We start from the raw sequence: 18380 nt of genomic DNA, 5'->3' as shown, positions 1-18380 counted from the left end.
AACTCAAGCAATTTTCTTGCCTCAGCCTCCTGAGTAGCTGGGATTACAGGCATGCACCACCATGCCCAGGTAATTTTCATATGTTTAGTAGAAACAGGGTTTCACCATGTTGGCCAAGCTGGTCTTGAACTCCTGACCTCAGGTGATCCACCTGCCTCGGCCTCCCAAAGTACTGGGATTACAGGCATGAGCCACTGCGCCTGACCCTGAATGGGGAATCTGATGTGTCAGAAGCAGTCATGAGTGGGGAGTCGGTTGGGTGGATAAAACACTGGGAGAGTACATGTGCACTGGCCAGATGTGGAAAGGCATAAGTCAAAGTTAAACAAGGAGTGATGCACACACACGAAATATCTCTGAACTTTAAAGCAGAGGATCTTGAGTAACTGAGCCCAAGTGAAATGGAAAGACATTATTTGGCTCTTAAAGATATAAGAAACAAAAGGAACAAAAGAACTGCCAGAAGCGAGGCCTGTGAGGAGGAGGCTGCAGATGTGAGGAATAGGAGGGCTTACACTCCCGCTTTTCTGGCATGTTGCATGTGTGGGGCAAGAGCAACAGGTGGAATAGTGGGAGTTCCTTTGAAATAGGATACTTTCCCGATGAGCACTGTAAATTCTGAGGAGAAATTTAGTTCAAAATAACCTGCGGACAAATATTTGGGAGTATTAGACTCTGGTGGAAAATGCCTGAAGTAGATTTTTGTGTGAGCTGAAATGATTCTGTAACGTCAACGTAGTTAGAAGCTCTTTGGGATAAAGCATAAAGATGTAAGTTTTATTGGTGAGTAATTTATACTTAGGGGCATTTAAGAGAATCTTGAAATTAGTAACTTTTTGATAAACATGATTTTATAAGAGCATATAAGTGCGATCCTTATTTTTTTTAGCATGGAATTGAAACTTAGTATGACTTGAAGAAAGCTTTTGAAAGGTGATATCTAAGATAATCATAAAAAGAATGTTTTATTTTAGCTTTTTCATGGGGTTTGACAGCATGATATAAGGAGTAGTGTGGATTAGACTTCAGAATGTAATTCTATATATTAGTTGTCCTTTTCTTAAAAGAGAAAAAGAAATAGCCTTATCTGTTTATTTTGGGGTGTGTGTGTGTGTGTGTGTGTGTGTGTGTGTGTTTGTCTTTCTATATGTATGCCTTTGTGTTTATCTGTTTCAGTTAGGATTAGAGGAAATATATTTATATAAAAAGTGCTGAGTATAATTTCTAGTATAAAATAGATAATAAATGTTTATGCCTTTCTTTTTTCTGTATTAACCCCAATCTTTCATTCCTAGTATTGTTTCTCAATATTTTTTCACAAAGAGTTATTCAATAACCTTTTTCACCTTATAGATTTGGCTCTTCCATGTTAATTAAATCTAGAAACTTTAGATCTATAACCTTTAGTCAACTCAAAAACCATCGCAGACACTTGTCATAAATAAAGAGTAGCCACTGAACTTCTACTACATAAAACATAAAACTATTAGACTTCTTAAAAGAAAAGTCATTATATTTAAATTGTAAGAGATCTTAAACTTTTTCAATTCTATCATTTATAGATAAAGAAACCAAGTTATACAAAGGAGTAAAAAAGGGATTTGGAAAAATGATTTGGTTAACAACTGAATTATAGTCTTCTGCTGGTCTGTGAAATGATGCGTATACCCTGGTACAGAGAGCCATATTTAGGAAGAGGCAAGAGGAAAAGGAAGAGGCCATATTCACACTGTTTCTTTAAGTTGCAAAACATGGCATTAGAGGGAAAAAAAGAACATCCAATAAAAAGAAATTTGATAATATTTAAAATGTACTGAGAATCACATTTATGTATTTTATTTCCAGATACAGTTGAAAATACAAACACCACAGAAGACTTATTCAATGATAGTGTATTACCTTAATTATAAAGAAATGTAATGGGTTCTTTGACTAATGTAAACTTTTTCAAATGCTTAAATGGATTACATTTTCAACTTACAGAATCCTGGTGAAATATTCATAATTTTGAGAGATGAAGTAATTGGTGATACTATGGAGGTTGAATTTACATCAAATAATAAGCGTATTAGAACACGGCCAGCCCTTTGGAGTAAGAAAGTCTGGTGCATGAAAGCTTTAGGTAAGAATGTTTATGAGTTAATAAGTATGAAACATCATCCTGAGTTCCTTCCAATAAATTTATGATAAATGGTTTCACTTCCCTACAAAAACTAATATTGTTCTGCAGGTGTTTCCTGTGTTTAGTTTTCACATACCCAAGGTTGTTATTATTAATCTGGATTTGCAAAAGTAAGAACATGTAAATTATGAGAAATTAGTTTGTATACTGTGTAATGAAATGACATCCAGTAACATCATACATTTTTAAATATGTCAGCAGACAGCATTTAAATATATGGCATTTACTAAACATATAACTAAAATTGTGTGCTTTGTTGTGACATTTGGATTAGCAATTTATTTTGAGTTTTATTAATAAACTCTATTTTCTTCCCTTTCTGTGTTTTTTCCCTCTGGTATATTTTTGTGTCTCTGAAAAGCATTTTTTCCCCTTTATTTTATCAGTATGGTGCAATTTGTACATATAATCTTCTTATCTTTTCCTTATCTCACTTACAAAGCTAATCATTTGATTATCCAGCTTTGCTTATAGCATGATAAATTGTATCAGATTTAAAATTCCAGATGGAATAACCATACTTGCAACAATAATTGTGCTAAAATCAAACTCTAATATTAATCTAATACTAATTTCCAGATATCTTAATATAAATGTAAGACTACTTGGTTTGTACATTTATGATGTCTTTTCATGATCAGAGAATAAAATCATCTTACAAAACCTCATAAATGTGAACTTTATAAAATATTTGGAAATAAAAATATGCTCAATCTTGTTATGAATTTGGAAATGGCAAAAATATTTTAAATTAAAGATCATGTCAAACACATTTTGAACATGTATTCCTTTTAAAATATAGTGATTATGCAGTCTATTTACAAAGCATTTACAGACTTCTCTTTGTGTGGAAAGCGTGTGTATGGATTTCCTTGCACAGCTTAGACTGAAGTTGGATTATAAGAAGGAAAAACTCCATACTAAACATTTATAAACATTTCAGACACTGCTTTCTGTCATGGATAAGCATATGTAGAAGTGAAATGAGAAAAACTCTGTCTCTTTCCTTTTCTTTCTTTCTTGTCTCAATGCCCCCTACTTCATTATGTCACATTCTTAAGTGGTTTAATGAATAAAATTTTCTAACTAATTAGTTTCAGAATTTAAATGTAGTTAGACTAAAGTCACCATAGAAACATCAATATTGCAGATTCAGAAGCACTTAAATAATATTTCCTGAATAGCAGATCAAGATGTCAAATATAATTATTCACATTACTTAAAAATTTTTGCTCAGTATACCTACTGGCTAGGACAGTATAAAGAATAAAACATGTCAAAGTTCAAATTAATTATAAGAAAAGCAGAAAATGAATACGTCATGCTTTCCGAGATATACCAAGACATAATATTGTCTCCATGGTTAAACAACAAATCTGTAATAAATAGATAAATAAACCACTATTTACCAACTATCATAATTAAACTTATTTAAGTATTTGTTTCAACTGTTATATTCTGTAAATTGATGAGAAATTTTCTCCCAAAACGTTGACTGCTTTGTATCAATATTCAAGATGGTTACCTGAACCTGTTTGGGAGTATGGATGGAAAATGCCTCAGCAGAAATAGGCCCAGAGCCTTATTTTCTCTGCTTCATGTCACTGTATTTTGAAATGTTTTGGACCCTACTAAGAACAACTAGTAAGAACTACATTTTACATCATGACCCAGTACATGTGCACAGATATATAAGGAAAACAAAAGTTTTACAAGTAATATTTAGACTAATCGTTTTAGCCCCAACAGTAAAGAGCCCATTTTTATAAGAAAAAGCTGAACAACTACAAATCGACCACGTTTCTTGAACCCATTAGAGAATTAAAGTTGGAAGGTGTTAGTTGCAGGTGTTAGTTTCTCACCATCATAAGGGTCACAGCTGTCACTCCTATAATAAAAGACAGATTTTTTTTTCTTTTTTTTAATTTTATTTTTTTTTTATTATTATTATACTTTAAGTTATAGGGTACATGTGCATAACGTGCAGGTTTGTTACATATGTATACTTGTGCCATGTTGCTGTGCTGCACCCATCAACTCGTCAGCACCTATCAACTCGTCATTTACATCAGGTATAACTCCCAATGCAATCCTCCCCCCTCCCCCTCCCCCCTTCCCCCTCCCCCCTTCCCCCTTCCCCCTCCCCATGATAGGCCCCGGTGTGTGATGTTCCCCTTCCCGAGTCCAAGTGATCTCATTGTTCAGTTCCCACCTATGAGTGAGAACATGTGGTGTTTGGTTTTCTGTTCTTGTGATAGTTTGCTAAGAATGATGGTTTCCAGCTGCATCCATGTCCCTACAAAGGACACAAACTCATCCTTTTTTATGGCTGCATAGTATTCCATGGTGTATATGTGCCACATTTTCTTAATCCAGTCTGTCACTGATGGACATTTGGGTTGATTCCAAGTCTTTGCTATTGTGAATAGTGCCGCAATAAACATACGTGTGCATGTGTAAAAGACAGATTAACAAGAGAAAAGTATAACAAATTTATTTTATCAAAGATTTGTAGGAGCCTTCAGAAATGAAGACCCAAGGACCCAGGGGAAACTGTCTATTTTTATGGTTAGGTTCAACGAAGAATAAACAGCCATGTAGAACAGTGATTGAACAAAAAAGTATGAACTAGTGGTAACAAGCTTGAGGGGAGGAGGACCCAGTAAGGCCTGTCTGTTCGGATTTTTGTTGGCTTCTCTATGTGACATTCTTTCCTCCCATGTATGGAGCAGGCTTTCTCTGAAATGAGGATCTTTAAGGGAGAAGAGAGAAAGGAGACCTTTTTTGGTTTTGTGGTTTTCTTTGGGAAAGAGGAGTTCTAGTTTCTATGATCTGCCTTGGGGAAGAGGAATTCTTGCTTCTATGACTGGATCAGGGGCAGGAAGAAAGGTGGGAGACATGAAGATGGAAGGTCAGAAAGACCTTGCTTCTGAGGCCCTTTTGTCTTCTTTAGTTCGAAGTACGCAGCACACCCAGATGTCATACTGTGGGGTATTGTCTTCTGAGCTCTGACAAGGGCAATCCACTATTCCAAAAGCTGGAGAAAACGATGAATTAAGAGAGTGTCACTTGAAATCTACTTACCTAGAGCAGAAGCCACTGGAGCCACAAACTAGTAGGAGCACTTAAGTGTTAATTTTGACGGAAGTCTGAAAGCTGAGAATGGATTAGTTTGAGAGTGAGAAACTCCTGGAGGCAGTAGTTTTAGGAGGATTACCTCCTAAAACTTTTGTAGGATTTACCTCCATGAATCCCACCAGGTTTGTACAATGAATATCTGAGAAAGATCCCATGGAACCCTGGTCGGGTCAGAGGAAGAATAATCATGGTGAAATACTTCCAGCATGTTCTCCATAGCACAGGCCTACTCTCCAGAAGAAAACACTTTACCAGAGCCTCATTCCAGCTTGGAAAGGACATCATTACACTGTGGCTCCCTCTGGCCTTCCTGTCTCACTTAAGGGGGATTAAGGGAAGCTATGCCACAGCAAAAACACTTGTAAAGTCACAGTGAAGAGTCACTAAAAGACTAAGACTTAATCATAAGAATATAGAATGCTTTCCTTCCTTACCACCTTATGGTTACCACAGCAGGATTCCAGCATGACAGTGGATTACTGTTTAAAAAGCGCAACCAACCAGCCGAAAAATCCCAGCAAGATCCAGACTCTCTCTAGGTAAAGTACTTAGAAAAGTACATAATCAAAAAGAGAGACAGAAACAAAAATGGTAGAGGAATTTAAAGCCGCTAGCACCGATAGCTACAACAAACATTAAGTACAGTCCAACTCCTAAACAGATTCCTATAAATTCTTTCACTACAGGACTATTTACCTTATATCTAGTCATAAACCAAAACCAAACATTGCAAAGCATTCCTAAAGCAAGATAAACACAATTTAAAGAGACAAAGCATGCATTAGACTAGAATTAGATACGACACAGTTGATGAAATTTTCGGAGAGGGATTTTAAAAGTGATTAAGATATGAAAGGATCTTATGGAAAATGTAGACAACATGAAAGAACATATTGATTATGTAAACTGAGATAAATTTTGAGAATCAACAGGAAATGCTAGAAATCAGAACCACTGTATCAGAAATTAAAAAGTAACTTTAATAGGTTCATTAGTAGACTTGACAAAGGTCTGAAAAGAATCATTGAACTTGAAGACAGGTCAATGAAAACTTCCCAAGCATAAACGGTAAAGAGAAAAAAGTTTTTGTTTGTTTTTTGTCTTTTAAAGAAAGGACAAAACATCTAAGAAATGTGAGACAATTTCAAAAGGTCTAACATACATGTAATTGGAATACAAGAAGAATGAGAAAATGAGGAACAATAAATGTTTACATATTAATGGCAGCGATCAAAACAGATATAGGAAGCTCAAGTAACACAAAGAAAGATAAATATAAAATATTGACACCTATTCATATTACATTTGAACTGTAGAAAACTGAAAACAAAAGAGAAAATCTTGTCAGAAGTCAGAGAAAACAAATAACTTACCTGTAGAGAAACGAGTATAAGAATTATGTTGAATTTCTCTTCAGAAACCACACAAGCAAGAAAATAGTGAAGTAAAATATTTTAAGTATTGTGAAAAAAAGGAACCCACCAATCTAAAATTCTGTATTCAGTGAAATTATCCTGAATATGGAACAAAGGAGAAATAAGGACGTTTTCAGACAGAAAAATGAAGGAGTTTATTACCAGCAGACCTGCGCAGCAAGAAATTTTAAAAGAAGTTATTTGGGAAAGAAAGGAAATAATATAGGTGAGAAACTTAAATCTACATGAAGAAAGAGCATCAGAGAATAAATGAATGAAGGTAAAAACAAAATCCTTCATTTTTCTTATTTTTAATTGATCTAAAAGATAAATGTGTGTCTGAAGTAAACACTATCAATGTGTTGCGTGATTACAGCATAAGGATAAGTGAAAGTAATGACAGCAATATCATAAGGGACAGGAGGGACTTAAATTTGTTAAAAATGTATATTTCAGACTCTAGGACAGTTACTAAAAATTTTTTAAAAACTATAAATAGTAGGCTAAGAAGAGAGAAAATGGAATCCTACAAAATTCTCAAATAATTTTGAGAGAGAGCAGAAAAGGTTGGGGTAGAGAGGGAGAACAAAGAAAAATGTAGGGGAAAAATATTACAAGTATGGTAGATATAACCCAACCACGTTACTGAAGCCAAGTAATCACTACTTAAGTTTAGTGAATAGTCTAAGAACGTCAGTTAAAAGACAGAGATTGCCAGAATGGATAACAAACAAGACCCAATAATATGTTGTCTATAAGAAACTCAATTTAAATATTAAGACATGGGTAAATCAAAAGTGAAAAGTGAAAGGGTTGGAGCAAGGTAGGTTGGAGGTTGGTGCAAAAGTAATTGCAGTTTTGCAAATGGCATTGAAAATAATGTAATGAAATTGGAATATAAGAAGAATGAGAAAATGAAACAGATCAAAACGCAGATACACCAACCTAATACCGTGATAACGCTAATCAAAGTAGATCTGGAAAGTTGTACTAATTTCAGACAAAGAAGACTTTAGAAAAAGAAAAATTATCATGAATAAACAGAAGCATTATATAATGATAAAGACATATTCTCCAAGAAAACAGAAAACTCTTAAACATGTATGCACTTAACAACAGTGTCAAAATATGTAAAGCAAAAGCTGCTAGAATTGAAAAGAGCAATAGACACTATTATATAAGATTTGAACACTGTCTTTCAGTAATTAATAGACTCAGCAGACAGAATATCAATAAGTATATAAATGAACTGAACACTATTGTTAATCAACTTGATTTAATTGACATTTATAGAATACTCCATCCAACAACAGTAGAATGCACATTTTTCTGAAACTCATTTGGAACAAGATAAGCCATCTGCTGCATCTTTATAAAATAAACTCTATTCAATATAAAAGAATAGAAATCATACAAATTGTGTTATCAGACCACAATAGAATTGAAATAGAAATCAACAGCAGAAAGATAGTTGGAAAATCCCCCAAATTCAGAGATTGAGTAACACACTTCTAAGGTAAAATTCAAATAATTTGAAATAAATTAAAATGCAACTTAACAAAGTTTGTGGAATGCAGATAAAAAGTATGGACAGGGAAATTTTTATCATTAAAAACTTATAATAGAAAAGAAGAAACATATATAATAAATAACCATGCTTCCACTTAAGAAACTATAGAAAGATGAGCAATTTAAGTGTAAAGCAAGCAGAATAACATAAATCATAAAAATTAGAGCAGAAAACAATGAAATGGAAAATAAGAGAGAAATTCAACAAAATCCAAAGCTGGTTCTTTGAAAGGATCAACCAAATTGATACACTTTTAGCCTGGCTAACCAAAAAAGAAAGAGAGAAGACACAAATTACTAATATCAAGAATAAGATAGGGGTAATTACTACTGACCGAGGAACATTAAAAGGATAATAGTGAGTATGGATACAAATTTGATAATTTAGACAAATGGACAAATTTCTTGAAAGACATAAACCACCAAAAGTCACACAAGGAGAAATGGATAATCTGAAGAAGTCTATGTCTCTAAAAAATTGAATCATTAATTATTGGTCTTCCATAAAAAACAGCAGCAGTGCCAGATATTTTCAGTTGGTAACAATGTAGAGATAAACAAAAATTATTTTAAAGTACAATTATGGTGATAGGTGGTGAAATCTTAAGATGTTCTTTTACTAAGTAGCATCTTTCCCTTTTGACACATGGAAACATCTTAACCTGATGTTTTTATTTGAGAAAATGTCTTCTAATTTTGCCATCTCCCCTTTCCCTTCAGCTCAATAACTTGCCACACCTATAATTAATTTATTTTCTAGAAACCACACCCTCCTAATGGTAACCATAGGTTTGTCACTGACAGGGACTGTTTTGTACTAAAGCAATTTGAGTTACTAAAATCTCAGCTTATGTCAAAACTTATAATAAATATATGTGAAACCATTAAACTGTAAATACTAACTAATTTTTAATTTTTACAAAGAACGTAGAGAGTATTCTTCTGGTACTTATAGTACTGTGAGAAAAAAATTTAATGCAGCAGGAAGATAACCAATTAAAATTTGAAAGGAATGCATAATGTATCCACAAAGATTTAGAATCTCTTTATTTAGAAACTCTGCTCTGGATAATGTAAATTATAACTTTATATTTCATTAGAAGAGCATGAAAAATACTTCAGGATATGCCAAATATTATGCTCAACCTGCTTAAGAAAATAACCATTGATAATATGTTTTTATAAATATCGTAATTCAGGGAAACAATTTTAACATATTTTAAATTGATATTAATTTTTAGGCATGACCCAGGTTTTGAAGCCACCTATATTTATTTAATGATAATATTAGAATCCAAATAGAGCCATGTTTATTTCATTTTCATGGAAACAGTAGTGGGTTCATTTAATGTTTACCATATGGGAAAAGTCTAAAATGGGATCATAAAGGAACACAGCTTCTCAGACAATAGACATACGCAGACAAAAGAGCTCTGAAATTAATAGATTTGTGAAATATCCACTTTTATAGAATTAGTGAAATATTTTAACTACTCAGAAATACCTTTGGATTATAGTTCTCATAAATTACTTCAATTTGTACCTCATCAAGGACAGACCACTTAAGTATAGAGAAGGGGAAGGTTGACAAAGACATTTGAATGTAACAGAATTTGAGATTTGAAATGATGGGAGCAAGGAGTTCCATTTTTCCCTTCCATTCTGTGCCTGTTTTCCTCTTCACGGCCGACTCAGTAATATCCTTGCTTGGTTTGGAGATCTTGACCCGTATTTGTGTGCACTTACAGGGTTAGGTGTTGCTTGACTACTTTCTTCCAGACGGTAAACAACATTTAATTTTACTCTCTTCTATTTGAGTCCTTACGTTAATTGGTTTTTAATTTTACTGAGAAACTGTAAAATACAGTCATCATAGTGAACCAAAATTAAAGTAAAATAATGTTCAAGCAGTACAGGATACTGCTCATGTAAAGGTCAGTTCAATAATATATTACTGAGGAGGCCTCCCAACCAGATGAATCTATAAGGCATTCTCTGTGACATATAGTTGGGACCAGTAATTAGGTATTGATTTAATAACTGCCATTTAACAAATATGAGAATGTATACAGCAAACACAACACTTTAAAAGGCATCTCCTTGGAGGATTACTCTAAAATCGACATCATTATCAGTAGATGCACTGGTAAAATTTTGAGTTAACTAAGGACTCAAGAATAAATCAGTTCAGTTTCATGTTAGATTAAAAAAATATAGAATATTTATCTACTCTGTATCAAAAAACTACCAAGCAAATCTCACCATATACCTCTCATGATTCATTACCTGATTTTCTTTCAAAAGGTTAACTCTCCACGGTAAAACTCCAAATCTCTTTTGTGATAAACAAAATTAATATCTTCTTTCAAAATAATTTTTATGACTTATCATAACATTTACATTGAAATTTATCTTTATTAAATCTGCTGAAATTGATTTCATTTGACTCCAATAACTCTAGAACCCCCTTTACCATATGCATACTGCTTTAGCTGATGAGATGTGCTTTAAAACTTTCATTTTTGTTTGTTGTAGTTTCCCTTACATTCTCTATTGGATGAATGCTTCTTTGGGAAGAGAGAGCTCCTATTTTTCTACATATATCATTATAATACAGGCAAGGCATCTAGTCAAGAAATATGAGAGGAAGAAATTTCAGCTCCTTGACCTAGTTAAGCTTAAGATTGCTTTCGTTGCATTTAAATTTCCTTCATCAATATTATAAGAAGTCCTTTAACAGCTTCATGAGATAAAGTGAAATTAATACTTAAAGCTTAAAAATTTTAAATATTCAAAGCTCTTATATTTAATGACTTATTCCTAACCCTAGATATTTGAGTGACAGTTTTCTGGGAGAACTTGGGAAGTATCTCAATGACAGATTAAAAACTCTTAAAATTTGTTCCATAAATGAATTTAAAGAATTACATTTTGTTTACTTTTCTTACACTAAAACATAATAACTTTTTATTGATTGCTTTTTGGTATTCTTTCATAGACAGTCCTAAATTCTTATATAACTTTAATGCTGCTCATATATTACAGCACAGTTCACAATGTAGTGTATCATTCATTTTGAACAATTTGTTCTCAAAAAGGCTTTAGATGAATGTATGATGTAAATACTACTTTAGTATCTGGGCATTAAACCTTGCCTTTCCCAGGGTTTTTCATTGTAGTCAACTGAATACGAGTTGTATAATTTAAATCAGCTCTACTCTTTCAAATTACAATTTTGAGAAACTTGCCTGTAATTAATTAAATTGTTTTCATAAGATAAATAATAAATACCTAACTTTTGATAAATGGCTATACTTTTCCAAATTCTAAAGAATTTTGTCAAGATTATAGAATGTTACGAAGAAAAGTTATATTAGTAAGTAGGGACAAATAATTTAGTGCTTTACTTTTATTGTTATTTTAACATACGTTTTGTATTTTAAGTTTTTTTTAAGCAATTAAGTCTAAAATTGTACATTTCATTTTGTGGTTTCCAACTACCAAGAATTTTAAAAATGATTTTAAGTGCTAGAGATTAGTAAAAGTGTTATGAATTTTTAAAGACTTCTTTTATATTCTCTAAAAGATGTAATAGTATGAATATGCATTAAATACTCTGCCCCTAATTCTTGTTTATTATTTTCATAAGAGTTTCCTGCTGGTTCAGTCCATGTCAATGTCTACTGTGATGGAATCATTAAAGCTACAACCAAAATTAAGTACTACCCAACAGCAAAGGCAAAGGAATGCCTATTCAGAATGGCAGATTCAGGAGAGAGTTTGTGCCAGGTAAGTTGATCTTTCCATGAAGTTAATCATAATGTAAGCTGAAGAGCTAATGAAGGATAAGAGGATTCATGCTTTGGTATAAGTTTGAATGTTGATTGAATAAGAGTGAATTACTACCGGTCAATAGGAAGGGAAGAAGCAACCTCTGTTGTGCCAAAATGTGGACAAATTACTTTGCCTAGGTCAAAAAAATTCCAGATAATGTCAATGGAAAACAGCTTATTCATTACAAGGTAGCCGTTGTGATGGGCTCATTTTAAAGCTGTTACAAGCAGATGGAGAGAGCAATTAGAAAGAAGCCCTAAGAAATGAATTCCTTCTTTATTCAGACCTGCATAACATAAAGTAAAATGAAAGTCAAATCATCTGTCTCATGCTTTGAGATTAAGGAGTTAGACAAACCAAAATGTCACCAAAAAGGGAACATGTGGTGTCAACCTAGAAATTGTTACTTTCATGTGGACACTTCTAAGCTCAGTGTATGTTTTCCTTAGTTTCATTTATTATTGTTATCTGTTTGTGAAAATTATTTTTTGTTTGTGATGTTTATTAGGAATATGTGCTTATTCCATCAAATTTTCAGAGTGAAATAAAGGCCATTTCTAACGACTTGATAATTAGAATTATAACTTTGCTTAATTGCCTCAGTTTTTCGTGTGGGTGAGAGGGAGAAGGGGGTAGAGAAAGGAAGTCTAAGTATCTTCAAATTTACCATAAAAACTTATAGGATTTTTAACAAAACTATCAATGATAATGTAGCTGACAAGTTGTCATGAAGCTTTATGTGTTTGAACTAGATTAGAATTGGAGGATTTGTTATTATTTCATGTGATACATTTTTCTATTAGAGTTTTATTTTTGTATTATATGAATAACATATTTTAGAACAAAGGAAAAGGTAAACATGTCTTAGAAAAGGACAGGGAGTGAAATAACATTTGTCAAACTGGAGACTCTGAGGACATTTGACAAAATGTCTATATTATAATTCCAAAGCAAGTACAAAAGTAATAGCTTGAAAAATGGACTGTTTCATTTCCTTGTGACAAGTCCACCTTATCCTCTACTTAAAAATTATGTTCATAACAAAAAAAGATTAATAAAGGTAATATATTGCATTGTGACTATTCAGTCAGTGTAGAAGTAAAGTAGTCCCCAAACATATTTTCTGTTGGTCTTTCTGTTGTGGGTGGGGATCTTTGAATATAGTAAAAAATAAACGTAATTTATGACTTCTGGACAATTTTTCAGGATGCTATAAATATGCAACTCATGATTTCTTTCACAGCTTGAAGTGGAAAAAAAAGTGAGTTTGCTAGTTTTTAGATAAGTAGGAAAATGCTGTTTCTTTTTTACCCTCTGTATTGGAAATGAGGGGAAAGAAAGAGTCACGGCTTTTCTCAAGGATTTTTCTCTACCACCAAGCTCTGGTGGCCTGTAGAAGGGAGGATGTTGGGCAGGCACAGGATGATTCAGGTTTTACCATCAGGAAAGAGCCATTTCAAGTCAGAGGTCTGAGTAATGACAGACAGAATTACTCTAACTTGGTGGCAGCAAACCATGGCATGGCAAGGAGAGACAATAAGAGACTGTTTAATTTATGTAATTTAAGGGAGGTTTAGAGGTTTTGCAACTGTCGTGAGGGCACCTAGAAGTATTGTGGGATTGGATAAAACAAAATCTGAGACTGAGATCTCAGAACAGATCAAGCTGTACTGTAACAGGCTGGATAGAAGGAAAGGCTGCACTTCAGTGAGTCCCCCAAGCATCTTGGACTAAGTATGACATGGGATTTGTCTAAATCTTCTGGTGTCTGGACCACACAGGGTATCTGTGAACTCACTGAGGAGGTGAAAAGCACTTTCTACCCCTGAAGAAGTAACTGCAGAGGCATTGCCACAGTGTATTTTAGGTTTGTTTGACCTCGAAGGATTTGTCCCAGCCCACACTGTGCTTCTCCTTCAGGGCATTTGGTTTTCCTTTCTATATTTGCTTTTGCTCCCACATAGATTATGTATTTAACGAATTTTGTGGTCGGGCATGGTAACTCACGCCTGTAATCTCCGTACTTTGGGAGTTCAAGGCAGGTGGATCACTTGAGGCCAGGAGTTCAAGACCAGCATGGCTGACAATGGCAAAACTCTATCTCTACTAAAAATACAAAAATTAGCCAAGCATGGTGATGTATGCCTGTAATCCCATCTACTCAGGTGACTGAGGCAAAATAATCGCTTGAACCCAGGAGGCAGAGGTTGCGATGAGCTGAGATCACACCACAGCACTCCAGCCTGGGTGACAGAATAAGTCTCTGTCTCAAAAAATAAAGACCAAAAAAGAGGAAAGTAAAAAGAAACAAAACAAAACAAAACAGCATTTTGTGGAAAGCTGTACCTTTCTTTTCCAGATTAAACATTTCAGTAATTGTTTCTTTCATGGGCTACTCTGCCATTTTATTAACAAAATGTGAATATTTTGCCCATGGTTCACTTTGAACATCTGTATTGAAAACACAATGTACATTGTAATTTTATTTAGCATAGTTACTCTTTATAAGTCGGAATATATGCCAGAAGATTTGAATTTTTAAAATAACTTACCTACTTAGCTGAAATGGTATATTGTAAGAACTTTCCTGAGTTTTTTAGTAAATTTTAATGGCAGATGTGATTTCAGTAATCCTAAAACTTAGCAATAAGATCTTTCTCATGAACATTTAAAAGCTATTGGGCATGTAATAACATGAACATTGTGTGAATTTGAGGAAAGAATTACTAATGAGAAAACTGCGGGGTTTATGTTTTAGCAATTGTTGAGTTTGTAATAAGAGACTTTGTATTATCATTTAAAAGAAACCATGCATATAGCCAAATGAGCATTCTGTGAATTTGAGAAAAGAAATAATAATGAGAAATCTGGCTTTCTAATTTAATTTTTAATGACGTCTATTAGGTTTTAGAACACCTAACCTGAATAGTTCAATTATCTATCTGCTTCTTTAATCATTTCTTCTTTGTTGGATAAATACTAAATCCCAGAACACAGCCTCATAAAGGTGAAATTTCCAGAGCATCACTTAAAACAGTAAATATAAGAGAGATTCAAATGAAAGAAATCCAAAGCCCAGTTTCGGATGATAATTAGAATTGAAGTGCTAGTGTTAGAAATACTAGTAACTCCTGTTGAACTAAGGTAATTAAAACCTTTGAGACTTTCATCCTATTTACAAAAATGTCTTGGGGAAATAATAACGTTAACTTTGTAACTAGGTAACAACATAAAAGCAAAATAATATCGAAAGTCTAAAAGAACACACTAATTATTAATTTAAGTAGTAGGATCCTTTTAGTAAAAGATTTTTTTTTTTAAATTATACTTTAAGTTCTAGGGTACATGTGCACAACGTGCAGGATTGTTACATATGTATACATGTGCCATGTTGGTGTGCTGCACCCATTAACTGATCATTTATACTAAGCATATCTCCTAATGCTATCCCTCCCCTCTACCACCTACCCAGAATAGGACCTGGTGTGTGATGTTCCCCTTCCTGTGTCCAAGTGATCTCATTGTTCAGTTCCCACCTATGAGTGAGAACATGTGGTGTTTGGTTTTCTGTTCTTGTGATAGTTTGCTGAGAATGATGGTTTCCAGCTGCATCCATGTCCCTATAAAGGACACAAACTCATCCTTTTTTATGGCTGCATAGTATTCCATGGTGTATATGTGCCACATGTTCTTAATCCAATCTGTCACTGATGGACATTTGGGTTGATTCCACGTCTGCTATTGTGAATAATGCTGCAATAAATATACGTGTGCAGGTGTTTTACAGCAGTATGACTTATAATCCTTTGGGTATATCCCCAGTAATGGGATGGCTGGGTCAAATGGTATTTCTAGTTCTAGATCCTTGAGGAATCGCCACACGGTTTTCCACAATGGTTGAACTAGTTTACAGTCCCACCAACAGTGTAAAAGTGTTCCTATTTCTCCACATCCTCTCCGGCACCTGTTGTTTCCTGATTTTTTAATGATTGCCATTCTAACTGGTGTGAGATGGTATCTCATTGTGGTTTTGATTTGCATTTCTCTGATGGCCAGTGATGATGAGCATTTTTTCATGTGTCTGATGGCTGTATGAATGTCTTCATTTCAGAAGTGTCTGTTCATGTCCTTTGCCCACTTTTTCATGGGGTTGTTCATTTTTTTCTTGTAAATTTGTTTGAGTTCTTTGTAGGTTCTGGATATTAGCCCTTTGTAACATGAGTAGACTGCAAAATTTTTCTCCCATTCTATAGGTTGCCTGTTCACTCTGATGGTAATTTCTTTTGCTGTGCAGAGCTCTTTAATTTAATTAGATCCCATTTGCAATTTTGGCTTTTGTTGCCATTGCTTTTGGTGTTTTAGACATGAAGTCCTTGCCCATGCCTATGTCCCAAATGGTATTACCTAGGTTTTCTTCTAGGGATTTTATGGTTTTAGATCTAACATTTAAGTCTCTCATCCATCCTGAATTAATTTTCATATAAGGAGTAAGGAAAGGATCCAGTTTCAGTTTTCTACTTATGGCTAGCCAATTTTCCCAGCACCATTTATTAAATAGGGAATCCTTTCCCCATTTCTTGTTTTTGTCAGGTTTGTCAAAGATCAGATGGCTGTAGATGTGTGATATTATTTCTGAGGGCTCTGCTCTGTTCCATTGGTCTATATCTTTGTTTTGGTACCAGTACCATGCTGTTTTGGTTACTGTATCCATGTAGTATAGTTTGAAGTCAGGTAGTGTGATGCTTCCAGCTTTGTTCTTTTGGCTTAGAATTATCTTGGCAAAGCGGGCTCTTTTTTGGTTCCATATGAACCTTAAAGCAGTTTTGTCCAACTCTGTGAAGAAAGTCATTGGTAGCTTAATGGGGATGGCATTGAATATATAAATTACCTTGGGCAGTATGGCCATTTTCATGATATTGATTCTTCCTATCCATGAGCATGGTATGTTCTTCCATTTGTTTGTGTCCTCTTTTATTTCACTGAGCAGTGGTTTGTAGTTCTCCTTGAAGAGGTCCTTTACGTCCCTTGTAAGTTGGATTCCTAGGTATTTTATTCTCTTTGAAGCGACCGTGAATGGGAGTTCATTCATGATTTGGCTCTCTGTTTGTCTGTTGTTGGTGTGTAAGAATGCTTGTGATTTTTGCACATTGATTTTGTATCCTGAGACTTTGCTGAATTTGCTTATCAGCTTAAGGAGATTTTGGGCTGAGACGATGGGGTTTCCTAACTATACAATCATGTCATCTGCAAACAGGGACAATTTGACTTCTTCTTTTCCTAACTGAATACCCTTTATTTCTTTTTCTTGCCTGATTGCCCTAGCCAGAACTTCCAACACTATGTTGAATAGGAGTGGTGAGAGAGGGCATCCCTGACTTGTGCCGGTTTTCAAAGAAAATGCTTCCACTTGTTGCCCATTCAATATGATATTGACTATGGGTTTATCATAAATAGCTCTTATTATTTTGAGATACATTCCATCAATACCGAATTTATTGAGAGTTTTTAGCATGAAGTGCTGTTGAATTTTGTCAAAGGCCTTTTCTGCATCTATTGAGATAATCATGTGGTTTTTGCCTTTGGTTCTGTTTATATGCTGGATTATGTTTATTGATTTGTGTATGTTGAACCAGCCTTGCATCCCAGGGATGAAGCTCACTTGATCATGGTGGATAAGCTTTTTGATGTGCTGCTGGATTCGGTTGGCTAGTATTTTATTGAGGGTTTTTGCATCAATCTTCATCAGGCATATTGGTCTAAAATTCCCTTTTTTGTTGTATCTCTGTCAGGCTTTGGTATCAGGACGATGTTGGCCTCATAAAATGAGTTAGGGAGGATTCCCTCTTTTTCTATTGATTCGAATAGTTTCTGAAGGCATGGTACCAGCTTCTCCTTGTACCTCTGGTAGAATTTGGCTATGAATCCATCTTTTCCTGGATTTTTTTTGGTTGGCAGGCTATTAATTATTGCCTCAATTTCAGAGCCTGCTATTGGTCTATTCAGGGATTCAACTTCTTCCTGGTTTAGTCTTGGGAGAGTGTATGTGTCCTGGAATTTATTCATTTCTTCCAGGTTTTCTAGTTTATTTGCATACAGGTGTTTTAAGTATTCTCTGATGGTAGTTTGTATTTCTGTGGGGTCGGTGGTGATATCCCCTTTATCATTTTTTATTGCGTCTATTTAATTCTTCTCTCTTTTCTTCTTTATTAGTCATGCTAGTGGTCTATCAATTTTGTTGATCT

General features: G+C 34.2%; 1 protein-coding gene across 4 annotated transcripts in view; it reads left to right on the top strand.

Annotated features, from left to right (window-relative positions):
- The window catches only part of LOC105486347 (B cell scaffold protein with ankyrin repeats 1), a 316935-nt gene that overhangs the window by 68712 nt on the left and 229843 nt on the right, over positions 1–18380 (top strand). For all 4 annotated transcript variants that reach the window (XM_071093247.1, XM_071093245.1, XM_011749205.2 and 1 more), the window contains 2 exons: positions 1984–2122; positions 11954–12093. In XM_071093247.1, the coding sequence (XP_070949348.1) occupies positions 1984–2122; positions 11954–12093 (279 nt within the window). The remainder of the gene's footprint in view (positions 1–1983; positions 2123–11953; positions 12094–18380) is intronic.

The sequence above is a fragment of the Macaca nemestrina genome, chromosome 3 (assembly GCF_043159975.1).
Source record: "Macaca nemestrina isolate mMacNem1 chromosome 3, mMacNem.hap1, whole genome shotgun sequence".
NCBI classification, from domain to species: domain Eukaryota; kingdom Metazoa; phylum Chordata; class Mammalia; order Primates; family Cercopithecidae; genus Macaca; species Macaca nemestrina.
This window is presented reverse-complemented; position numbering and strand designations above follow the sequence as displayed.